Source organism: Metarhizium album (assembly GCF_000804445.1).
Source record: "Metarhizium album ARSEF 1941 chromosome Unknown scaffold_2, whole genome shotgun sequence".
Classification (NCBI taxonomy): Eukaryota; Fungi; Ascomycota; class Sordariomycetes; order Hypocreales; family Clavicipitaceae; genus Metarhizium; species Metarhizium album.
In genome coordinates this window covers 822,806-847,395 of record NW_024467576.1, presented here as the reverse complement: position 1 = coordinate 847,395, position 24,590 = coordinate 822,806, and the positions used below count along the sequence as shown (strand labels likewise).

At 55.6% G+C, this 24,590-nt stretch overlaps 9 protein-coding genes across 9 annotated transcripts; 4 read left to right on the top strand and 5 right to left on the bottom strand.

The window, feature by feature from the left end:
- Positions 1–4,626: 4,626 nt before the first annotated feature.
- Positions 4,627–6,781, top strand: MAM_01372 (General substrate transporter; the record flags this gene model as incomplete). The annotated part of the gene is made up of 5 exons (XM_040820171.1): positions 4,627–4,640; positions 4,716–4,808; positions 4,882–5,283; positions 5,350–6,400; positions 6,461–6,781. The coding sequence occupies 5 exons, from the start codon at positions 4,627–4,629 to the stop codon at positions 6,779–6,781; spliced, it is 1,881 nt and encodes a 626-aa protein (XP_040681659.1).
- A 1,257-nt stretch (positions 6,782–8,038) lies between these two features.
- On the bottom strand, positions 8,039–8,914 carry MAM_01371 (chitosanase; the record flags this gene model as incomplete). The annotated part of the gene is made up of 3 exons (XM_040820170.1): positions 8,039–8,326; positions 8,404–8,745; positions 8,819–8,914. The coding sequence occupies 3 exons, from the start codon at positions 8,912–8,914 to the stop codon at positions 8,039–8,041; spliced, it is 726 nt and encodes a 241-aa protein (XP_040681658.1).
- Positions 8,915–9,780: 866 nt separating this feature from the next.
- MAM_01370 (glycoside hydrolase family 23 protein) lies at positions 9,781–10,512 on the top strand (the record flags this gene model as incomplete). Its single annotated transcript, XM_040820169.1, has 1 exon — positions 9,781–10,512. One exon carries the CDS (start codon positions 9,781–9,783, stop codon positions 10,510–10,512), a length of 732 nt encoding a protein of 243 aa, XP_040681657.1.
- Positions 10,513–11,546: 1,034 nt separating this feature from the next.
- On the bottom strand, positions 11,547–12,213 carry MAM_01369 (phosphatidylglycerol / phosphatidylinositol transfer protein; the record flags this gene model as incomplete). Its single annotated transcript, XM_040820168.1, has 3 exons — positions 11,547–11,657; positions 11,760–11,976; positions 12,050–12,213. 3 exons carry the CDS (start codon positions 12,211–12,213, stop codon positions 11,547–11,549), a joined length of 492 nt encoding a protein of 163 aa, XP_040681656.1.
- Positions 12,214–13,425: 1,212 nt separating this feature from the next.
- Positions 13,426–14,890, bottom strand: MAM_01368 (uncharacterized protein; the record flags this gene model as incomplete). Its single annotated transcript, XM_040820167.1, has 3 exons — positions 13,426–14,190; positions 14,278–14,456; positions 14,593–14,890. 3 exons carry the CDS (start codon positions 14,888–14,890, stop codon positions 13,426–13,428), a joined length of 1,242 nt encoding a protein of 413 aa, XP_040681655.1.
- Positions 14,891–15,568: 678 nt separating this feature from the next.
- Positions 15,569–17,879, bottom strand: MAM_01367 (spherulin-1B precursor; the record flags this gene model as incomplete). The annotated part of the gene is made up of 3 exons (XM_040820166.1): positions 15,569–16,280; positions 17,030–17,791; positions 17,848–17,879. The coding sequence occupies 3 exons, from the start codon at positions 17,877–17,879 to the stop codon at positions 15,569–15,571; spliced, it is 1,506 nt and encodes a 501-aa protein (XP_040681654.1).
- A 558-nt stretch (positions 17,880–18,437) lies between these two features.
- MAM_01366 (ATPase, vacuolar ER assembly factor, Vma12) lies at positions 18,438–19,322 on the bottom strand (the record flags this gene model as incomplete). The annotated part of the gene is made up of 2 exons (XM_040820165.1): positions 18,438–18,980; positions 19,044–19,322. 2 exons carry the CDS (start codon positions 19,320–19,322, stop codon positions 18,438–18,440), a joined length of 822 nt encoding a protein of 273 aa, XP_040681653.1.
- A 596-nt stretch (positions 19,323–19,918) lies between these two features.
- MAM_01365 (decaprenyl-diphosphate synthase subunit 1) lies at positions 19,919–21,214 on the top strand (the record flags this gene model as incomplete). The annotated part of the gene is made up of 2 exons (XM_040820164.1): positions 19,919–20,974; positions 21,041–21,214. 2 exons carry the CDS (start codon positions 19,919–19,921, stop codon positions 21,212–21,214), a joined length of 1,230 nt encoding a protein of 409 aa, XP_040681652.1.
- Positions 21,215–22,957: 1,743 nt separating this feature from the next.
- On the top strand, positions 22,958–24,563 carry MAM_01364 (allantoinase; the record flags this gene model as incomplete). The annotated part of the gene is made up of 2 exons (XM_040820163.1): positions 22,958–23,473; positions 23,535–24,563. 2 exons carry the CDS (start codon positions 22,958–22,960, stop codon positions 24,561–24,563), a joined length of 1,545 nt encoding a protein of 514 aa, XP_040681651.1.
- Positions 24,564–24,590: the final 27 nt, after the last annotated feature.

Sequence of the window (24,590 nt, the reverse complement as noted above, 5' to 3'; positions counted from 1 at the left end):
TCTATTAGTTATGCGACGGGCTGGCCTGTGTCGGCCCCGACAACCCAGCGACTTTTTACCCGGCGTGCCTGGAACACTCTTGTGTGGAATCTAGAGCACTGTCTGGCGACTTTCTTCAAGTTCTTATTCTGGTGACACTATTTTTGTGTTTATTTACCATGATACTACGACACCGAGTATCGGGTCTTTTTCTTTTCTCTTGGTTTAATATTTCTATCTCGGGAGCAGTGGAGCAGTGGAAAGGAAAGTGAATCTACGTAGTACAATTGCTGTGTATCGCGTTGTCTAGCGCACACGGCCGTCGTCCTGTGTAGATGTGCAAAAAATAGCTGCGTGTCAACGTGTCTAGAGCCAAGTGTTGGACTAGGTATGCCAGGGGTGTCTTGTGTGCCCGTTGGGGATTTCTTGTAAGAGCTGGCGCGCCTGTACAGACAATAAAGACACACGCTTTCTCTCAACATCGTATGCCGCAGGGTGATTTGACTAGGCACGATGTACATGATGGGCACAGCGGCATGGGCGTGTACCGGCTGTCCATGGCCTACAGGTCGCACCTGGGCCAGGGCCACGTCCGCAATGGGCTCTTGGCCAAGGACAACGTTTCTGGGGCAGGTCATCAGAGTTGAGGTTTGTGTTTGTGATGCACCGGGGCCTCTCCTCCACGATTAGCGTCAGCGCGGCCGGGCGGCTTTCCAAGTCCAAACAGCACAGACGCAAATATTTGAGGGGCTTCTGACTGAAAAATTCGGCGTCCTCGACACGGGGATCCCTGATGGTTCACGGCTGTGGTGATGGTTTGGATGAAATCTCGATTTGATCGACGGGCATGCCGGGCTTGATGAGAAGGAACCACACCTCCAAGCAAGCAAGCAAGCAAGCATGTACGGGGCATGCATCTATACATCCACGGCAAAGGAACACCACTGCATCTCCAGCAGCCAGCATGGCCACGCTGGGTCAACCACGTAGGCAGCATACATACAGACAAACGAAGCGGTGCACCGCCAAACACGGCGTTGCGTCGTCGGTACACAGCTTAATATTGCTACAAAATATACTATAGCTGGCTGTGATCAGCTAGGCCTAGGCATATATCTATCTATCAAACCTACCTACCAGCTTCCGTGATTCTTGCCACTCTGTCCCCCTCCTCCGACGTGATCCGTGGTTCTCCCGCCAGCTGCGGATGGGATTTTTTGGACGGACGCTTCTATGCGACATCTACTTGTCCACGCGGGCTCCTAAATGAAGACAAAGAAAGTAGGATTTAAATGGGATTCAAAGCGGGAAAAGGCAATCAACCATGGCCCGTTTGATCTAACGTCGTATGCGCCAGGTTACTTGACAGGTAATCCATTGTAGAAATCGTTGCGAAGCCAACAACATCAGCTCAAGTCGATGGGCACTGGGAAATGTCGCTGCCCATCTAGAACTCATTATCAAAAGCTTGGTGAGGGGGGTTGAAAAAAGTTTAAGGAATTAAAGCCGATGAGGAGCGCCATCCTATACGTCCCAGCCGCACCTGCTGTATTGTACGGTTTCAGGGATATACAGTAGGTAATCCTCCAACGAAAGGAAGTTACAGCCGGGTTCTGTGCGGGACGTTTCGCAGACTAGACCGGGCTGGCCAAGCGTGCGGCTCAACTGCAATCGTCTTTTGGACAGAATATGCAAGCCCAGATACAGTTGTCGGTGGGCGGTGGCGTTGTGGCGTCCGGCGCCGCCAAACTCAATTCACGGCCGGAGGATGAGGCGGTTGAGCACTGTCTTATATTGGCCGGTCTCGTGAGTACTACTGGCATGCACCTACCCGTTGTTTATCTGCTCGAGGTCGGCCGATGAGGTGGTGGAGCAGCGCATTCCCTCCAACCGTCAGCAAGTTGCTGTGAGACGACCCATGTAGGTTTGCACCTATGGTTGCCACGACTGGAGTTGCTATGGACAGGAGTACGTTTTGGTTTGATGAAGACGCCGTCGGGTGTTTAAAACAATCAGCATGGCTCCGGTTGCAGGCGACCAAGGCGGACACTGCTGTCTAGACATGGGGCGCGGCGCAGCAAACAACGAGGCCAGACACGTCGTGTCTGTGTCTGTCTTGGAATTTGGAGCTCACGGCAGCTCGACAACGACTACTGGCGAGACTTGTGAGTCCGACTCGCGGCGCAAAGTACTCCGTAGCGGCTCCGATGGAGTTCGCTTCGTCGTGGTGTTCGTGTGTGTGTCACTCAACCAGCGGTGCTGCGACTTATTCACCTCGGCGGCGTGCATGCGAGTAAGAGTCGGCATCTAGAGCCAGTGGACGTTTCAGAACTGCCTTGCATCTACAGCAGGCCGAGTGACGTGGGAGGAAGAGCAACGTGGGTTGACTGACCTCGTGTGTCGTGTCAAATGTCGCCAATCGCAACATGGACTGGTGTCTGCTGCTGCCCTAGGCTGTCATGCGAGACACAAGACAATCATTGCGTGCCGCGAGTCTGGGGCTGCCGCCAACCGCCATGTTCCGTCTCATCTGTATCCGGTAAAAACAGACGATGATGGATGGATTCGCGGCCAGTCTGCATGCATGTATGTGCGTCACGTGGCGATCCCAAAGCGGCCCTGGCTCCTGCCCCGATGGAGCGGCGCGATTCTCGAATTTTCGGGACGGTCATGTCACGTGGTTGTTTGTCAATCTTCAGTTCCTATCGCCACAGGCCTTACATGTCCAACGTTATGCCGGCGGCCTTCTCGATCGTGCCCGCCCCTCTCTCTTCGCAGGAACTCTGCGAGTCGAGGTGCCGGCTGGCGGCCCCAGCGGTATCCTTTGGCCGGACACATTCTTCGCCTCATCCATCACCTTCCCCGACAGGGGGGCCTCGTTGTCACGACACGGATAATTTTGCCTGACTGGCACGACGGCTCGGCCGCCGACGCTGGCATGGGAAACTGTTGATCGATTTCCCCAGAGATTGGACTCTTCCTGACCCTTGTCGAAAACGGCGGTGCCGTGCCGTGAGGCGCTACTCAGACTGCCGCTTGTGCCACCGCGCCCTCACGCCAGCAGTGTCGTCTGATTGGATGAGTTAATCTGGTGGCAACTCGGTTTGCACTACGTACTCGAGCTCCCTGATCAGGCAGCAGAATAAAAATTGTGGTGCAGGAACGAGGGCGTCCCGTCCCTTGCAGCTGGATGGATGGCCTTGGCCGGCGGCAGGAGGAAGAAGGGGGTCACTTCGGGGAGTGACCCGAAGCAACAGGTCGCCGGTTCGGGACACCTCGATATCAAGAGGCTGACCTCGTGGCGTCGAATCAGAAGTCCCGATGGTGGTTCGTCTAGTTGCAAAGTCCTGCATTGAGAAGATGCGTTGGGCATCGACTTCTTCGAACTCGAGCTGGCGGAGGCGAGGAGCCGGGCTCGCGGTCGAATTTTCCATGCGCTACGAAACAGAATGCGGGCACGTACTCCGTACTCGGTGCTCCATACGTAGCTGAGCCCGAGCAGCCCCATCTGTCGGTCCATGGTGTCCACGGTTACTAACAAGACAATCCTGTTGCCTGCCTGGCTCCAGGATCCGTTTTTGCTGTGGCGCCCAAATTGAAACCAGCTTCTGGGGAGCCACGTCTCAGCTTGGCATGCATGGCCATGTTACATGGTGGTCACCCTATCGAGTACCATGGAGCAACAGGACTCGCGGGCGAGCATAGTGACCATCAGCAAACAGGTTGCTTTGCTGGAGATTCACGACGTCATTTCCTTGCGGCAGAGAAACTCTCGCTGTACGTGCCAACAACCCACCGAGACTGTGGATTGCCTCGGATATCTCCCGGAACACCACGTGAACCAAGAACAATCAGGTTGACAGACGACCAGGGCCTGGCAAATGCACCCAATGTCTCCCTTGAAAAATACTAGCGGGCGTTGGCTGCTGGCCGACGACAGGCGGCTCTCCATCATGTGCGCCCCCGAATGCGACGTGACTTTCCTTCAGACCCCAACGTTCCTCTATCGGTCATTCCCTTCTCCCAACATTTACCCTGGCTTTGTCCATTGACTCCAGCAGTACTACTAGTAGCTACTCTCCACAGTCACGTTTCTTGGGGTTGGCCTGGGGTGCGGGGATTGTGGGGAGAAAGTCACAGACAGAAACAGGCAAAACGGCGACGGACTCATACCCACTGCCCGTATTGTGTGTGCCCATGTTGCTATCCTAGCCCGGCAAACTAGTAGTTATTAATCTCCTGGGCCTCAGCTCCCCCAGCCTGGACGTCTGTGACTAGCTAGTCACCCGATAGCATGGGCGGGACCAAGTCAAGGATCTGGTTTGCGGTTGGGAACTGCTCAGAATTATGCAAAGTCTGCTTGACCCCGTTCAGTTTCCGGTTTAGAGGGACAGAGAAACGGTGTTACCGGCTCTTGTCCGAGAGGTTCAAATAGCCTTCGTCTCCCGGTTCCAGTTCCATGAGTCACTTCATGCCTTCACCAATCCCCACCCCATTGCCTCTGGTTCCCTCTGGTTCTCAGAAAGGGAGACGAAGGCCTTGGATTGGACCGCCATCACTCTGACTGAACGGGTCGTTTCAACATCTCTCAAGGCTTTGGAGACAAGGCGGCATTCAGACTCAACACGGAGCACCGCTGTCGTCACGATGTCGAACATGTAGTCAGTTCGACCCTCCTCACAGAAGCCAAGCCTGTTCACCTATTGCCTCGGCGGGGACCGCTAACACACCCGTAGTCAGGATCCCAAGGCTGCTCGCAATGAACACGTCGAGGAGAAGGGCACCACCCACGCCGAGCAAGTGGATATGCAGCAGAATCTTGAAGCCAGGTAAGTGGACAACGGTCTGGACAACAACCACGCCGCTGATTGCGTGATGAGCTGACCAGATATAAAATGCCAGAATCCGTAATCCGTTGCAGGGCATTCCTCCATATCAGCTGATGCAGGATGTGGAGAAGTTTGCGCAAGAAAAAGGCCTTCAAGAGTACGTTGCGCTCTTGAAGAAAGGTGCATTGGTTGCCCAGGACCCTACCAGCATTCGCAATATAGACGGCCCTGAGAGGCTCTCCCCCGAAGAGCTCGAGGTCCTCGAGGACGAAGTTACTCACAAGTGGCGTATGCCCCTGAAACTCTTCTTGACCATCTTCACTTGCTCCATTGGTGCCGCTGTTCAGGGATGGGACCAGACGGGCAGCAATGGGGCAACCATCTTCTTTCCCAAGTACTACGGCATCGGGGGTACTACTGATCGAGAGACGATCATTGTGGGCTTGATCAACGCCGGCCCCTACATCGGCTCCGCGTGAGTAACCCTACCAAATCGGCCTCGAATTAACACAGGGGACCCGTTGGCTAAACAATCACTCAGTCTCATTGGCTGCTGGTTATCTGACCCATTGAACAACTGGTTTGGACGAAGAGGCACTATTTTCTTCTCTGCCAACTTCTGCATCTGGCCTGTCATTGGATCTGCCCTTTGCCACACATGGCAGGAACAGCTGGCATGCCGTATTCTTATGGGTATCGGAATGGGCGCAAAGGCATCAACAGTTCCCATCTACGCAGCCGAAAACTCTCCGGCTTCCATCAGAGGTGCTTTAGTCATGTCCTGGCAAATGTGGACCGCTTTTGGCATCATGCTGGGAACTGCCGTCAACTTGGCCGTCTACAAGGTCGCGGGTCCCTTGAACTGGCGTCTCATGCTCGGCGCTCCCTTTATCCCTGCCGTGCCTCTCCTGGCCCTGATCTATCTCTGCCCGGAATCTCCCAGGTGGTACATGAAGAAGGGTCGTTTCCAGGAAGCCTGGAAATCCATGTCTGTGCTACGACGAAATCCTATCCAGGTCGCTCGAGACATGTACTACATCAGCGCGCAGCTCGAGGTTGAGAAGGAGGTCATTGGCAACACCAACTACGTTACCCGTTTCAGTCAGCTGTTTACTGTCCCTCGTATCCGCCGGGCAAATCTGGCCGCGTTTACCGTCATGATTGCTCAACAAATGTGTGGAATCAACATCATCGCCTTTTACTCCACCTCGATATTCGAGCAGGCATTCCGCAACGACCCTAATCCTCAGTTCAAGGCCATGATTGGATCGTTTGGCTTCGGCTTGGTCAACTGGCTGTTTGCCTTCCCCGCCTTCTTCACCATTGATACTTTCGGCCGCCGCAGCTTGCTTCTGTTTACTTTCCCTCAAATGTTCTGGACCCTCCTGGCTGCTGGTCTTTGCACCCTCATCGACTCGGAAGGATCCATGGCGGAAGCTCGCACTGGTCTTGTGTGCTTGTTCGTCTTCCTCTTTGGCGCCTTCTACTCTCCAGGCGAAGGGCCGGTTCCGTTCACATACAGTGCGGAAGTGTACCCTCTGTCTCATCGCGAGACCGGCATGGGCTTTGCCGTCGCTACTTGCCTCTTTTGGGTATGTGAAAGTCTTCTGGCCGACGTGAATCGAGCCATGTACTAACGTGGACTGGTGCAGGCCTCGGTATTGGGCATCACGTTCCCGTTCCTTCTCAACCGCCTCCAGACCATTGGTGCATTCTCGTTGTACGCGGGCTTCAACGTTGCCGCCTTCGTCATGATATTCTTCTGGGTGCCCGAGACGATGCAGCGTACTCTGGAGGAACTAGACTGGGTATTTGCCGTTCCCACGAGGAAATTCGCCAAGTACCAGCTTACCGTGGCGTTACCCTGGTGGTTCAAGAAATACATTTTTTTCCAGCGCAATGCCACCAAGGAGCCGCTGTATCATTTTGAGAAAGTTGCCGGGACTTTTGGGAAGGATTTAGTTGTTGGTTAGACTACATGGTTGGGACCGGCATCATATGTGTCGACGTGATAAAAAAAGAACAGACTAAAATTTTACCCAGTACTGTTCCCTGCGGTCGACGAAATTTCACACATGGCTCGATTCGTTCATTCCGTCTCGTAGCGCTTTTTATTGAAATGATGCACTGCGCGCAGGAGTATCAATTACATAAAGGCCATTAGTTACCCGGCACAGCCAGAGTATGGCGGTGACATTTATTCGCCTTCGCACGAGCCACTCGCAAGTGTGCCACACTAGCCTCTCCCCCAGCACCAGCCACCCCCACTACTAGTCGACAGGGCCGATCCCCCCACCGAGGGTCGGGTGGGGGTCGGTGTGTGTCATCATCCCGCTGCGACGAGCACTTCTGAGCAAATGACACCTTGGTTGTCGTCACCTCTTCTGAAAATAGTCCAGGTTGGACTCCTCACACAGAGTTGCATTTTCACTTGTCCCCATCGAGAAACTCCTTCTAACCACCGTTCTCATCCGGAAAGGCGATCCCTGCTGCCATTTAACCTGGATCGTGCCCTCTGCGAATGTCACAAGCAGTCGGACAAAGGGGCTACGGCAGAAGATTTCATGACGTTCCCACCAGACCGTATCCTTGGTCACCTTACCATGAATCTTGTACGACGCCATCTACACGTGTAGGTCGATATCTTTGATGTTTGCGCCACTTGGGTTCGTTGGGCCCCTTGCATGGAGAAATAAACGACGACATTGTCTGGCTTCTCGAGGTGAGTTTGTTCCATTCTGCCTCAATTCGAGTTTCGAAGCATGCAGGGCCGTTTAAAACTCATAAAATAGTATTCTAGCCGCAGAGCACATCGCAAGAAACATGACATGGCATTACAGGCTTCTTGCCCGTCCTTGCTTGCAAGTATTTACAGGTAATTTTATATTGCCTCATGACTTGCACAATCCCGCCTGACCTGATGCTTACGGCTCATGCTAGATGCCCGAGAGTGCCTGTAGGCGCAAATCTATTACGCTCCTGACACGTTCAAGATGAAGCTCCCCAGCTTTTCCGGGGCCATCAGCTACTAGTATTGAAGCCGGGTCTCCGACAGTGAAGGCTTCTTTGGCTGGAAACGGCGTGAATCCCTTGCCTCGTAGTCGGTACTGATAAGCGTTGACAACGTCACCAAGATGAAGTTTTCTTAAGAACCCAAGGGTTAAACCTATCTGATTGTGAGTACAGGTCAACCTCCCTCATTGTGCCAAAACCAGTGCACAAATTCATGGTCACATCTTTTTCTGACCACACCCAGGCTTGGCCCGCAACTGGGCGACAAGCTTGTTGCCCAAATCCTTGATACTATCCATGAATGCCATGGTGCTGTTGGCCCGCCAGTCCGCCTCGTCCTTGCCCGGAACGGCCTTGGCACCGGGGAATGCGAGGTACAAGACGTCCTGGGCATCATGGCCATTGTTGCCATTGAGACCTTCGTCAGGGAAGCAGAGCTTCCCCAGGGCAATCGAGGTCTCGCCGGTCAAGTTTCCTCCATTGACGTCGCCCCAGACACCGAAAAACTGTCCTCGGTCAGCATCAGGACCTAGCTGCCTTGGAAAAACGCATTCAATTGACAAACACAAAGGGGCAAACGTACCAGCTGTTCACCGCACACAACAGCAACGACACTGAGCGGTTGAATGCCCCGGCTTTGCGGGTCAAAGGCCGGCGGTCCCTCGTTGCCAAGGACTACATAAGAATGGATATTGGCATCCAGATCCGAGATGCCGTATTGCGACACGTTGGCCTTGAAGGCCGTCTGTGACTGACCCGTAGGGTCGTTGGCACAGTCGCCCGCGTAGTTGTTCGCTCCGTCGCAGTCAATGTCCAAGTTGTCATATGAATCCTGACCCTTGAGGAAGATGGCGCCGGGGACGTCACCACAGTATACCATGCCGCTGGACATGGGGCTCGAGAGCGGCTTGGAACAGCTGCCGTTCTGCGAGACGTCATGAGATGAGTTTGCACTGCGTAAAGGGTCCGACACCTGGCATCTGGCAAGGAAAACAAACCTTGTGGGCATCATAGATCCTCTTCAGGTTTGGGGGGATCTCATAGGCCGAGCCCAGGGCGAAGAGGGCAGCAACGGCAAAGACGGCGTAAAGCATGTTTGCGGACAGGCTGGGTGCCGGTGGTGGTGGTGGTCTTGACATAAGCTTAAGCTTTTTATCCTTTCTGTCTCGTCTTGGAAAATGTGCGAAAAACCCTCTCGGGCCTTGCGGTTCTATCTACGTTGAAAATACCCGGGCCATTTTTTCTGGCTCGCTCGCCGGACCAAGCTGAAACAAGGCAATATATTTCAAACTGGCGGGCAACCTCGGCCAGCGCTGCGTCATATGCATGACATCGTCATGGCATGGGCAGCATGAAGTGGTTTGTAGCATGTTGAAAGAGCGATCATCGATCGTGGGCATCATGCGGACGAGTGGGAACTTGCACGTCTCACGTCTCACGCCGCTCGCACGGCTGCCGGGAGGGACTGAACCACGGAATCGGCCGCCGTGCAATGGCGCCTGATTAGATCAAAGTACCAATGCCCCATGCTCTCTGAAGCGGCCGTTTGGGAGCCTGGCGTCGCCGGGCCCAAGTCTGTTCGGCTCGTCATCAGCTAGTCGAGGGCAAAGACGCACGCCGCCGGCCAACGAGTGCGTCATGGAGTCGACTCTTGGGTCAGAACTAGCTGTCAAGCCTCCAGTCCGACAAGCCTCGAGATGCCATGGAAAGGTGTCTTCTCCAATGCTCAGCAATAAAAGGGGGCCTCGACCGCGTACGCGCGGGATGGGCTCGACCACCACAACCCGAAGAACGGACGGCAGGAAACCCGTCCGAACTCCCCATCGATTCGATTCCGCGAGGCTTTGCCAAGAAACCCCATCATTTCGAGACGCGAGACCCCCGCCGGTCAGAAAAGGCCGGTCCTTGCTGCTATCCAGATTGCCGTCAGGGGCTGCTGCCCGACGACGCGTGGCCGACGATGCATCTCGCCCACACCACACTCGCCGCCGGCGTGGCCTTCCTCCTCGCCACCCCAGCGAGCGCTCTCAAGAATCCAGACGCCGTCGGAGCATGCGACCCTACAACCGGCGGCACGAATGCCTGCGGTCCCAACGGCTCACAGCACTGGCTCAACAACGGGCTCAGGGCCAAGGGCTGGGATCCCCCCTTCTTGGCCTGGCACAACATTTCCCGCATCTCCATCAGGCAGTTCTACAGAGCCGCAGGGAGTCCCTGCGAGAAGTTCGACTCACACTTCAAGATCGCAGCCATGAAGTACCAGATCGACCCGGCGCCGCTGGCCTTCATGGCCATGCAGGAATCCGGCTGCGACCCCAACGCGCGCGCGCCAACCCTCGGCCTGATGCAGTGCCTCCCGGTTTACTGCCAGAACGGCAAGTCGAGCTGCCAGTTTCCCATACAGGACAACGTCGAGTGCGCCGCCTATCTCTGGGCGGTGGCCATGAGACACGCCAAGGGCAACGTCGTCCACGCGCTGGGCCTGTACAACGGGTGGTTCACCGCCAACGACGGCAGCGGGCTCGACGGCGGAAGGGGCATGACGGAAAAGTATCCGTGCTCCGAGGAAGGGCGGACTCACCGTATCCCCCACAACCTGAACTACCTCCACGAGATGCTGAACGGCTGGTTTCAGGGCCACGACATGAACAACAAGGACCAGCACCTGCGCGGATCGTACAACTGCTTCTAGATAGAGCCCGTCGAGACCGCACGCCTCTGCCCGTCGTTCTGCTCTGGCGCGGGCCTCTCCCGCGGCACAGACGGATCTCCTGATATAGACTTGATTCCCTTCCCGTCTAGCGTTGACCCTTGTCTTGTCACCTGTGCATGCCGCCACGACTTGACCCTGTTTATTTGCCCTGTTGAACAACCAGGACGTCCCCCGCGCTTGCCGACATCAAGCCGTTGAGCCTTCCCCGCGCTCCGCGAACATGAGATGCTCGCTGCTCCTCGCTGCTCCTCGCTGCTCCGTGACCCAGATCCAGCTCTGCCCGCAAACCAACCCCCTTGGCCAGACGGCGCCGAAGCTCGGCCCCAGCCTGGAGAAACAGCTCACTCCTCCGCATGACGTGCCAGACCCGAGCCAACTGCAGCCCCGTGCCGTCGTCGAAAGCTACCGAGGCCATACGCAGCCCGCTCTCAGCCAAACGAAGGGAGGCGAGGCAGCCTACATGGCACAAACCCTCGGCAACGAGCTCAAGAGATGGGAATCAACGCTCGACGCTCAACGTCACGTACTCTGCAATTCAGCCCACACGCAAACCCGGCGACACGACGTCAAAAACAGCAAGGGTGGTCCCGCCAGATCCCCAAGACAGAAGCAGAACGGGACAAGCGCGCACAGCACATGCCCAGCTCAGCTCGGCCGACAGGAGACAGTACAGTGTTAAGGTCTGTGGTATTCCTACGAATCTAGGAGCGTGGCCGTGACGACGCTGCGGGCGAATGCGGCGGCGAGTGCGTCGTGAGCACTGAGCAGTGAGCACGTCACCGCACACGTCACGGGCACGTCCACGCCGCGGCGCCGCAAGAAACAGAGGCAACGCCGAGGGGCTGGAAACAGACGGTTTGACAAGGTCCGTCGCGGCAAGGGCGTGCAGTCTAGAAAAGCAGACGGTGGAATGGAGTCGTGGAATCCAGCGCCCCTGACCTCACGGGCATAGATGGCCTTGTACATCATACATCTGCTGTCCCCCCCCTTGTCCTGTAATTATACCCCCCGTCTCAAAGCTCCTCATCGAAAAGACCGGGTCGGGGAAAGTTGACGGTTGCCTTGACGCAGGAAATGGCCTCGTCGTCGTCGGTGTACGCGTCCGCCAGGACGTTGTACGTCCCCTGCAGCACGGCACGTCAGCATCGGCATCGGCATCGAGCCAGTCCAAGTCTCGACACGGCAAGGGGGGGGAGAGAGAGAGAGAGAGAGAGAGCACTGCGTACGGGCGGAATCGCCGAGGGCATGTCGATGCTCTTCGTGACGACTAGGGTGCCAGCCTCGACGGGGCAGCCAAGGTCGACCCTTTCGGCGTGCTCGCAGAGGTCGAGCGTCGTGGCGAGGAGTCGGATCAGGCCGTACTTGACAACCAGCTTGGCGTAGGCGCCGCGGGTGATTGTCTTGCTGACGGTGCCTTTGAAGGACACGAGGAGAGGCTTGCCGCTGCGAGACTGGGGTGAGCGGGAGACATGAGATGAGCAGGAGCAGGAGCAGGAGCAAAGGGACACGGGCGTACGGCTGCGGCGGGTTGGGAGAAATGTCGACTCGTTCGATTTGCACGACGTCGTGGTCGCGGTTGGCGTTGCAGAACTCGAGGGGAGAGTCGCCTGGGACTTTGAGACTGTCTGCCGCCGCCGGGAGGCAGGCCGCGAGCCAGACGATTGCAGAGAGAGGCTTCATCTTGGTGTGAGGGGACGGGAGGGGACGAGGGTCGGCCTCGCAGGTCGGGCACGGGGTTGGTTCTGCGTCCCTTGTTTGCCGTGACACAAGAAAAGAGGGTGACGAGTGTAGAGCACCAGAAAGGAGGGCTGGGTGCGTGGACAGGATGGAAGTCTGGGCGCGAGGACTTCCGGGGGAGGGCAAGACTTATATTCACTCGGTACAGACGACAGACAACACGAGTTGGTAACTACGTGGCGGCTCGCCAGGATGCCGGCCTCGCAGCCATGTGTACCGCCCGGCGTGCGAAATACTAGCCGTAGCGATGCCTTGTCAAGTCTAAGACTTGTCTCACCGAGGAGCTCGACGGAGCACGACAGAGCAGGCAGGGCCTTGTGGACTGCTCGACACGGCGTGGCTGCAGCACCGCATTCGGCGTGCGCATGGTCCGGCTTGTGAACCCATAGGGGCTCTGTGCCAGTGACATCTCCCGCTTTGCTCCCTCGGGGAGGGAAGTCTCGGCATAGGGAAAGACGAGGCTCACAGACAGAAGAGGCCTGGGTGCGCCGGGCCATGGACCATGGTTCGTCCTGACTCCTGACTCCTGACTCCTGACTCCTGACTCCCGACTCCTCTCCTGGTGTCCCGCCGCCACGGCCAGGGCTTGCTGAGACATTTGCCCGTACTGCCCCAGGTTGTACGGCGCACGTCGAGTTTTCACTGGCCAGCCCGTGGGAGAGGAATACCAGGCCAAGGAGAGCGCATCGGACGATTTCTACATGTGGCCACCGCCCTCGCTGGCCGTATGGGCACGAGCTCACGCGAGTTCATGGCAGAGCCGGCGAGCTCGGCTTGGACACGTCTGGAGGGACACCAGAACGCAGACCCTCCGTGGCCCTTGTGGTATGCAAGAACAGGGAGCTTGAACGCACAGCAAGCACCATCGCCTCGTCGAGTCCGTACGAGCTTCGTACCGTTGGGCGCATTTGAAACTTACTCGCAGCGCAGTAAAGTCAAGTGATATTATTGCTGTCCACGTGAAACCACTTCACGTCCGCGTCGTCAAAGTTGACCATCTCCAGGAACTCTCCCCAAGCCCTGGGCCAGCAGTACCTCAAGCAAGAACTGATCAACATTGACTCCGGCAATTCCTCCAAATCGAGAGAGAAAAGACGTTGCGTCGTGTACCAAACGCCCATCAGACCGAGCAAGTGATCCCCCAAATCCTCAACCTTAATCCTTGCAGAACCACAAACGTACAACTGGCTTCTCACGTGGATTTCCAGTCCTTGTAGCGTCCCAACCGAGTTCCTTGATGGTCTTCTTGATGAGGTCCTTGTTCGCACCGTTCACTTCCAAGCCCTTGTACCACTTCCCCCCTCCAGCGCTCTGCATTTCAAATACTTTATTCTTCTTCGGCACGGGGTTAGTGCAGCCAAAACCTTTAAGCAATTCCTCAACGGTCGTGTTGCAAGGAATGTGGACGGCTTTAAAGGGAAGCTGAGCTGTGGCGGGCAGCTGCCAGGGGGGAATGTTTGATCGAAAAACATGGGCCTTGGTGTGCTCCGCAGCAAAGAACAGGTTGTAACCGGGCTCACATCCCACGCCTCCCGTTGAGTTGGTCATTTGAGCAGCGGGCATCGTGGGATCGATCGCAGGCCAAGGCTGCGGCTGGCGTGGGAGGATATTGCCTGTCCCGTTGGGCTGGTACGAGAACGTCTGCTGAGTGTAGTATCCGCCTGCCGGGCCGCCGTGCGGCACATATCCAGCAGGGTACACTCCCGGACTTGCTAATGGGTGCATAGTGTAAGAGAATCCTGCCCAGGTATTGTAGTGAGGTACTGTACCGAAATTTTGTCCCGGCCCGCCAGTATGGAAGATATAAGGCTGGCCTTGGCTCGGAGCAGGGGCTCCGTAGGGAGCAAAGTTTGGACGTGTGCCGCTGGGGTCGCGGCCGGTGACGGGATTCCAGCCTCCAGACATTCCGCAAGCACTGATCTTGAGTGAGGTGTGCGAGGACGGGGTACGTATTCGATTGATTCAGAACAGAGGTTGCCAGGTATGAACCCAACGACCTGAACCGACGTCGAAGCTTGCTTGCCAGTGACCGGGAACGGGTCCTTGAGAAACCGGATCCCAAATCGGTGGAGCAATATAAGCGGCAATAGGAGCCGACGGCGTGGGGGCAGGATGTAGATAGGAGTAGGCCGCGAGGGAGATTGGCAAGTCCACGTTTACATGTCCCTCTGCTGCCGAACTGGTCACTATAAATGGTTAACGTAATGGTTCACCGGGCATAGTCCACGCCATGAGAAAGACACAGATACAAGCAACGCAGGTTCGCCTCGACGCGGAGCGAGAAAACCGATGGCATCACGGCATGATCTCGGCGTGACTTACCAGAGACTGATGCTTCCTCCCAGTGGAGGAAAGAATCTGCAGAGTCGCCGGTAGGATCACCAGTAGAATCAAAGCCGTCCGAGTCCGAATCGTCGTTAATTTGGCAAACCAGGACTTCTGTGCTCCACAAAGGTCGACCGTGACGATCGTAAAAGGCACCAACTATGATCCACGCCCAGGCGAAAGCCTCGTCGCAGGCCGCAAGATATTGTGTGACGACAAGTTTGGTTGCAGGAGATGGAAAGAAATGCTCGTCTACTTCAATGGTCCTATGTTGGACACGAGGCGAAGTAGGCATCGGGCAAAAGTGGTTGTATGCAACAGCAAGAGTTGGAGGCAAGTTCGGTCGAATCTGGCAAATACCAGGGGTAGTAGAAGAGAGAGAGTGTGTGCAATTCGATGTGTACAGGTCACACCGCCTCTTTATCGTGCGTCAGAGTCGACGGGATGCTCAGGAGATACTACAGAGGACTGCGGGCATGATCAAGAGAGTCGATCGAGAGCTCACAGCATGATTCTTCAAGTCGTCCGAAACGCTAATCAGTCATGGGAAACGCCGTTTTCAGGAAGGCCGCCAATCAAACTTCGACTCGTGAAGTACATCAGATGGCTCGTCCAACAGGATTCTTGGCCAGATGTGTTTCCATGCGACTTGACAGCGTCGCATGCAAATAAACGCTTGTCACTGCACGAAGCTGTACTGCCAAGTCAAGCAAAGATTCAGACTCGCGAGCCGAAGATGGGTAAGATACACTTGTTGCACCTCGCGGAGACGGAGCAAGTATAGGCCAGCAAAATGACTTGAACGAGCCGGTCGTACCAGTCAGTTTACCGGCCATTCTGCCAGACACGCGTACAAGGACTTGTGGAGCAGTCAGGCATCCAAATGTAAAAATTTTCTAGGCCGCAAGTCCGAGTCAGAAGCGTTCCCTGTGTGGCCTTGATGCTGCGGCCCAGCAGGAGAGAGGAGGAATGCTCACCAGTCATCGTCGCCATCTGCAGTTACCACACGCAATCCCCCAGCTTTCTTGTTCTTGGTGCCTTCGATTCCCTTCTTCAGCTGCTGGCGTCTCTCGACCTCAGTCACCAGTCCTTTGAGATATACCTCGGCTTGCACGGTGGCGCTGTATGCAGCGGGAGTCCAGTTCCAGATGTTTCGTCGTTCCACATCAGCCCCAGCCGCGAGTAAAGTCCGCAGTCCCAGCAGGTTTCCATTGCTGCTCGCAAAATGTAGGGCCGTATTGCCCTCCAAATCGGCCCTCTGGACCGCTTCACGTGGACCGCCCGGCACATAAGTCAGAAGAATCTGAAGCGCAGTATCATGGCCACCCATGCTGGCCTCCATAATGGCGTCGCGGCCTCTGATATCTTGTCGTAGGATGCAGCTTCGGTCGTACTCGCAAAGTAAATGTACGACTTCGGCATGTCCAGCAGAGGCAGCCAGCATCAAGGCTGTCTGATGATTCTCGTTCAGGGCAGGACAGGGATCCTCGTGGCCGACTCTCAACAGGGCCTCACATATTTCCTTGTGGCCGAGAGATGCTGCCAGATGCAAATTGGAGTTGGATAGTCCAGACAATGACGAATCGGGGTTGTGGAGGAGAGGCGGGTGGGACTTGAGGATCCGTAGGGCAAGGAGGCTGTCACCAACGTGAATGGCCCGTCGCAGACGAATGGCCGGGTCGATCCTGGGTTTGGGGACTCAGAGTTAGCCGTGGCGTCATCTCAAAAAGGCCAGAAAAGTAGCTCACATGGCGGATTGTGTCTCATGACGCGAGACCAGCTTGCTGCAGCAGAGGAGACTTGTTGGAGGGTGAAGCGTGATGATTGATGATGATGACGGCTGCAGCTGGGATCCACATGGAAGGAGCGGCGGAGCTTCTTTCACAATGATCAATGTTTCCCCGCGTCGACCGACGAACCCCTGCCACGCATCCGAGCGTTGTCTGTCTCCTTGCACTCTTCGCGAACGTCTCGCATTCATTCACACTAGGCACGCTCTAGGGAGCAGCTGAAGACGCCCAACGCTGGCCTCTCGACTCCCGCGGCCGTGACACAATCCGGAACGGCGCGTGAATCTCTGGGCGTCCTCAGGACATGCTCGCACGCCGGTAACATTGTCCCGTTGTTTCTTAAATCTACCTGCCCAGGTCGCCATTGAAAGGAATAGGTATAACGGCCTCGCAGCTCGCTTTGCGCGAGAACCAAAGACGAAATCATCAGCCCGCTCACGGATGCTGCGTCGTCCAAACTTTGAGAAACAAGGCCGAGTCCATACAAATTTCCCGTCCAATCAATCATGCAGAAACCTGATTGCTGTGCCGCTTGAAATTGCGTTGAACGCCAACCCTCGGTCAAGCACGGGGTCAACCCCGAATTTCAGTATCAAATCATTTTCACTATGCGTGACTTTATTGTAAGGGTATCTATCAATTACAAATCATCCGCCTTCTTCGCCTTTCTCACCAGAGCCTTGTGCGTTTTTTCGTGATATTTCACGTCATCCGGGTACAACGGATTCCAAACAGTATTACACACCTTGCACTCAGCAAACGTCGCCTTGGACGAAATATTCAATGTTGTTTGCACTGTCGGCGAGCACTTCGACCTCGTTTTGACACGAAGCCTGATATCCGATGAAGCTCCATCCCTCTGTCCCTGGTTGAGTAAACCATGGCCCCCTTCATGCAAGGTTTTTCTTTTCCGATCCGGCGACGGGACATTACTGCCTGTCTCGTCTCGGCCCGAGAGACTCGCAGCGTCTTCAGATTCGTCTGATGGCAGTGAAGTCGCCCTGATCCTCAGTAGTCGAGGCTTCCTTCGCCTCCGCACAGCTTGCGGATGCACCGCCTCTCGGCGAATATGCACGTCTTCCTTCTTCGCGCAGTCTGATCTTGCGTCGGTCGGTACAGGCCTAAAATATTGCAAGATGGACGACCGTGGTGCTCCTTCGGTGCTGGGCATTGGCTGTGACTCCTTTTCAAGGTTTGAACTTGAATCTGGCTGCTCTTTCCTGGACGACTGAATCTGTCCCGCCGACGGTGCCTTGTAGTTTTCGACTTGTGCATCGGTATCCAGTCGCGCCCGCTTGACGGGCGGTTCACCTCGCGGTTCTGGGGTTGGCGCGGACTTTCGCCCATACGTCCGGAGCGGCTTGTCACGCTTCCTTGACAAGTACTGTGACATCCCCGGCTTCGTTCTGCCGAAATCATCAGCATTTGTTGAATCCGTAAGTACGAGACGTGACATGCTTACATGGCATATTCTGTTGAAGAATTGATCATCATGGTATTCTCGTGGCCAGTTGTCGCGACCTTTTTTACCTCTACGTTATGTCTGCATGCAAAGACGTAGTCGCGGCAAGATATGCGAGGGCGGGCATATAAAAGTCAGTTAAACCAAGCTGGAAAGGATGACATTACTGTTTGAGGGGGGAAATTTTTTCAAAACATCATGGCGGAGTGTTGAGGGATGGCAGGCCGAGACTGCATGCTGGTTTACGCAGTTCTGAACGACTGGCCCCACGCGCGTTTCCGGAGACGCGACGCGCGACGCGATGGCGGTGCAGAACCACTATAGTTACGCGACGTCACATGCGGCGAGGCTTTGAAGCGCGCCGCCACTTGAATTTCTAGTCTGAATACTCTGTATTTGAGTGCCTGTCCGGGTACTTAGTAGGTTGGCAAAGCTGCAAGCTTGGTAGATGTAGCCGGGCCGTCTTGCGCCGTCCAACAATCTTCCAAGAAACGTCACTCGGCCGATATTCAACAACTGACTGGCGGATTGACGCAGACGCAAAGCTGAAGGCGATCAATTATACTTCTGTAGTCTACTTCTTACGACGTTCAACTTGACAAGGTCGTGATCCTTCTCCTCGCCGTGCCACCCGTCTCGTCCTCTTTCCGCCGTAACAGCACCGTGTCACCATTGTCCTTGTCATCCTCACCCACCACCCACGTATTGACGATTTGCTTGACTTCCTTGACAGCTTTCTGCTTGTGCTTTGCCTGATCCATCCTCCACATGTAGCTCGAGTAGACTGCGACTTCTGCGACAGCCACAACCATGCTTCCACCCATAGTGAGGAATATTCTAGCTGGCAAGCTCCACCAGCGCGAAATCACCCACAGCGTCCCGGCTACTCCTAGGATGCTGACGAGAAAGTTTATGATGAGCATGACTTGGCGGTGGACATCCTTCAGCGTGACGTCGTCGTCACCGAGATCCGAGGCGTCGATGGGGCGATTCACTTGGGAGAAGGCCTGTGCGGATGTCGGAAAGCGATCGTTGAAGGTTTCGATTTTCGGAGGGGGGTTGGTCATGCGCTCGTAGGCGCGTTGCGCTTCTTGGTGCCGTAGCCGGGCCATCAAGGCTTTGTATTCTTCCGTCTATTTCGGTTCAGTACGTTAGCGACGGCCAGACACGCATCCAAACTGACCGGGCGGACCAACCGGTTGGGGTTTTGGCGGTGGCGGCGGAATGTAAACTTGCGAGCCACGCAGCAGCTCCTCCAAGCTGTGATTCGTACTGCGAACGACTCGAAGCTTTCTCCAGAGGTCGACAACTTGACCGCTGGAGATGGGTCTGCCAACTGATGGATGGCTCAATGACGGTTCGCTGTCGGCTTGATGCGGATCGGGGGAGTCATCGTCCGTTGAGCGGCGTTGCCCATGTTCGACATACCATAGTCCGTCCAGTCGCGTCAGTCCATCCACAATGGACGCTGTCATGGTGAGGAGCACCATCTCGACGGCCCCGGTGCAAGAAGTGACACCGAGCTTGTGTTGCAACAATGCCCTGTTGCGAGTGCAAAAATGAAGAGTCTCGGGGTTGCGCAGGCGTCATGATGCTGAGGTTGCCACGCATGCGACGTCGCACGCTTTAGTCGATTTCAGTGCCGAAGAGTCCTGCGGGCGCTCATCAATTAGGCTCGACGTGCAATAAATTACAGAAGGCCACTTCGCTAGACTAGAGCAGTCAGACGGGGGCCTCCGCCGAAGAGCATCCAATGGGCGCTCTCCGAGTCCACGCTCTCGCCGGACTGATCCGTCAGAACCGCTTTCAGACAGCAATTCGCGCAGCAGCAAAAGTTTCGGATCAGCCACCCAGAGCTCGCCTCGTCACACCCTGAATCGACTCGCGCCATACTCATCTACCACAAGACGCTCTTACATCTTGCTATTTTCTATCCCAAAGCTTCCGCCAACCCGCCATGCAGCTCCGGCCGGGAGCCATGGTTTTTCGCCATGCTGTGGTTCCAAGGATGACGGCTCCGAGCTGCGCACAAGGCCTCAATGGTTGCAGAATACACAGATCCAATATACACATGAGCCATAGACGGGATTCCGCCTGGGCCGCGGCCGTCCAGGTCGCCTCCAACGTCGTCGGAAACGTCGTCAAGAAAGCAGCCAAGGACGGCATGGCCATCGACCCATTGCGAACCGTCGCAAAGGAGATGCGGTTTCTCACCGGAAACATTCGTGGACTACTTGGCTCGGGGCACCCTTCCCTCGACCGGGTGGCCAAATACTATACGCAGGCAGAGGGCAAGCATGTGCGCCCGCTCATTGTTCTGCTCATGAGCCGCGCGACGCATCTTTGCCCCAAGAACCCGCAGCCTGAAACGGTGCACAGCGCGAGAGCCATCGACTCGTCAATATCTCCCGTCACGATCCTGGCCGACGTCAATCCATCAGCCATGCCGCTGACCTCGAGCGAACCGGAAATGCAGGATGGAGCCCTAGACATTCTCCCTAGCCAAAGACGTCTGGCCGAAATCACCGAACTCATCCACACCGCATCTCTCCTCCACGACGACGTCATTGACCACTCAGTGTCAAGGCGTGGATCCCCGTCAGCCAACTTGGAGTTTGGCAACAAGATGGCCGTGCTGGCTGGCGACTTTCTTCTCGGACGCGCCTCAGTCGCCCTCGCCAGATTAAGACACGTCGAAGTTGTGGAGCTGCTGGCTACCGTCATTGCCAACCTCGTCGAGGGAGAGTTCATGCAATTGAAGAACACTGCACGAGATGAGCGAAGCCCCAAGTACTCGGACGAGACCTTGGGCTATTATCTGCAAAAGACGTACCTCAAGACGGCTAGCTTGATTTCCAAGTCGTGCCGTGCGGCTGCCTTGCTGGGTAATGCTGACGCTACGACCGTCGACGCTGCCTACTCATACGGCCGGAACTTGGGCCTCGCATTTCAGCTCGTCGACGACATGCTCGACTACACGCAAAGTGGCAAGGATCTGGGCAAGCCTGCGGGCGCAGATCTCGAACTGGGCTTGGCCACGGCGCCGCTGCTCTTCGCATGGAAGCAGAACCCAGAACTGGGCGCTTTGGTTGGTCGCAAGTTCGGGCGGGACGGTGACGTGGAGAAGGTAAAGAACAGCATGAGCACCTGCATGTTGGCTTCTGTTTCCTTGAAAGCACCTTTTGGCTAACAGGTTCTGTTTCAGGCCCGCGACCTAGTGTTGAAGAGCAACGGTATAGAGCAGACCCGAGCGCTGGCGCAGGACTACTCGGAGAAGGCCATGGCAGCAATTGCCGACTTTCCCGAGAGCGAAGCCAAGGATGGCCTTGTTGAGATGGTCCAGAGGACGATCAAGCGACAGAGGTAAATTTGCTGTAACAAACGCGAATGGGAGCATGCAAAGGCGGTTAAGAGGATCGGAGTGCGATCCCTTTTGCTATGTACGATTACTGTACTTGGTATGGGGGATAACAAACTCGGAGAGAAAAATTGAGCTGTGGCGCACTAATCAAGAAAATGAAAACAGCGAGACAAGTCCAATAGGGAAAACATGGACATTAGACTAAACAACGGGGTCTATGTTCATGATCCGGATGCATATAGAACGGCGAGACAAAGGGGGGCGGCATTATTCACTTTATGTCGTCTTGTACATGTTGCTGGGTAGGAGTTAGCGAACGAATACGAATCCTCACAGACTAATCCGCTCTAATATTTCGGGACAGCCTAGAATCTGCAGTACAGGCTCCCTTGGGCTCAAGGCAGTCAACCCAGTTGCCGTGTCGCTGGATTTTGTGTTGACGACGCCGTGGTGAAGAGTCTAGCCGCTGGCGCATCTAGAAATTCGTCCTCGCAGGTGCTCGGGAGGGGGCGCAAGTAAGAACGAACGGAATGAGACACAAGATACCGGCATGACCTAAAGGCATGTTCGTTTTGCGCGATTTTGATCAAGCGGTCCTATCGCGGCTGCGAGATATGCATGATAAACTGTAATCTTGTGCTGTCATTGTAACCCGCTTCCACAGTCACAGTAGACTTTCATCATTGGGAACCATGCACGTCGGGGCCGAAAATGCAAATGGTGGCGTCTACGCATCTTGCAGATAAAGGGAGTTCGATAACAACTGTCACATGTGTGATGACAGCTCCAGAGACCTGCAGTACGCCCTCATTATCGCAAGCGCCGATACCTGAGCCGGATCCATTTCTGCAACTTGAATGGTTGGAAATCTCGGAAGACATCAGCGAGACAGGCGTTGCCAATCTCTGGATTCCCAGACTCGTTTCCCCGAACAGCCCGATCGGGGGCAGGGTGAGGGTTAGGGTTAGGGTCATGTCTGTTCGGAACGTTGCACTGGAAGTGTACCCCTCGGTCCCTCGGTACGTGCTAGGGTCATGGTTCATTCGTCCCGGGGACCCGATATTCCCCATGCGAACTGTACATTTGGACAGGACAAGCACCGTAGCATCGGCTCATCTGGCAGGAAAGATATGGAGGCCGCATGTCGGGGTCGCACAACATGTGCACGTTTGAGGCTCTTCGCGGGGCATTTGGCCCCACTAGGAAATCGCTGAAGTGATCCTGGCGCCTCACAATGGACTGGGAGCTCGACAAGTCGTTATCGTCCTTTGCTGCGTGCGGGTGAAATCGGCTTGCATGTACAGGCTGCCATGTCAGATACTTGGCCCTGTACATTGCGACACTTGCTGTGTGTGGCAGGCCACCTTATATGCTATGCGACAGCACTCAAGTGCCTACCTAAGTACCTTAAGTAAGTACTTAAGTACTTAGTTAGGTAGGTACTTCCTTGTAGGCAGCTACGAAGTAATCTACCTAAGTACCTAGAGGTACCTATTAGGTACGTAATCAAGTGCCTACCAACACAGGAAGGCAGGAAGGAGGCACGCCGCACCTTCCTCGCCTAGCCGGCGCCGGCCGATGAAAAACAGCCGTCGAGGCCATCTAAGCCCAAACCGCTCAAGGCCAAACCAAGCCCAGGTCATTTTCCCTCATCTGACCGCTCGAGTCCTGTCCGTCTCAGCACAACTCTCTTGCTGCATCAACTCACAGTCGTTTTCAGTCTCTCTCCTATCTGGCCGACAGCCCATCATGACGGTAAGCAACCCGCAAGGCCCCTTGACTGTCCTGGCGTCAAGTCGAGCAGTGATTCCCCAAGACGACGGCACTCTGACCGTCTCGCCCGCGACGATTTGCGTTTCACCAGTCACCGGCAAGATCGTGTCCGTAACGCCAGAAATTGTGTCCCAGACGAGCTTCCCCACGGACTCGACATATGTGGATCACTCACCTAAGCTTTTACTGCCCGGCTTGGTGGATGCCCATGTGCATCTTAATGAGCCAGGTCGTACGGAATGGGAAGGCTTTTGGACCGGTACCAGGGCCGCGGCCAGTGGTGGTGTAACAACCGTGATTGACATGCCCTTGAATGCCATCCCTCCCACGACGACTGTCGAGGGATTCAAGGAGAAGCTGGCGGCTGCCGATGGCCAGTTGTGGGTGGACGTGGGCTTCTATGGAGGTGTTATTCCCGGGAATGCAGACGAGTTAAAGCCGCTCGTTGAAATGGGCGTGAGAGGCTTCAAGGGCTTCTTGATTGAATCAGGTGTAAGTCCGTTGTGCTGCCCCTTTTCGACGCGAACCCGAAGCGCTAAATGCGGTGAATCAGGTTGATGAGTTTCCGGCCATTACCCCCGAGGACATAGCTTTGGCAATGGAAACCCTTAAGGAAAGTGCTACGACCCTGATGTTCCATGCAGAAATGGAACCGTGTGCTGGCCACAGCAACGAGTATGCGAATGGTCATTCCAACGGACGCACCAACGGTCATGCACCGGAAAGTGATGTTACGGCCTACCAGACATTTCTCGACTCCAGACCCCCAAGCTTTGAAACCACGGCAGTCCGGGAGATTCTGTCCGCAGCACATATTGCGCCTTCGTTAAACTTACACATTGTCCATCTCTCAGCCACCCAGTGCATCCCTCTACTCAAGGCAGCCCGGGCAAGAGGCGTCAAGATTACCGCAGAGACCTGCTTCCATTATCTGGCTCTTTCATCGGAGGACATTGAGAAGGGAGACACTAGACACAAGTGCTGTCCGCCTATCCGGGACGGCCGAAACCGCGACGGCCTGTGGGAGGAACTTGTTTCCCCAGACTCGTGCATCAGCACTGTCGTCTCGGACCACTCCCCTTGCACACCGGAACTCAAACTTCTCCCAACAGAACTTTGGTCGGCTGCAGAGCCAGACCCCGTACAGAAAAGGGTCAAAGAGGCGGGTGACTTCATGGCCGCATGGGGTGGAATCTCCTCGGTCGGTCTCGGCTTGCCAATCATGCACTCCGCCGCCAAGAAACGCAGCAAGACGTCCAAAACCCCCACAATTACTGACATTGTCCGACTTTGCTGCCAGGCTACCGCAGAACAAGTCGGCCTGTCGCACCGAAAGGGCTCAATCAAGGTGGGCATGGATGCGGACATTTGCGTCTTTGACGATGCTGAAGTGTGGACATTTTCACAAGGTGACATGCCCTGGAAGAACCGGTGTTCGCCGTGGGAGGGGCACGAATTTACGGGCAGGGTGAAGGAGACTTGGCTGCGAGGCCGGAGGATTTATGAAATGGGTGCACAGCGCAGTGGGTTTGTGGGAGTCGAGCCCTCCGGAGAGAGCATCACCGAGCCAAGGACGATGTGATGCACATGTGTCGAGAGTGGCTTAATG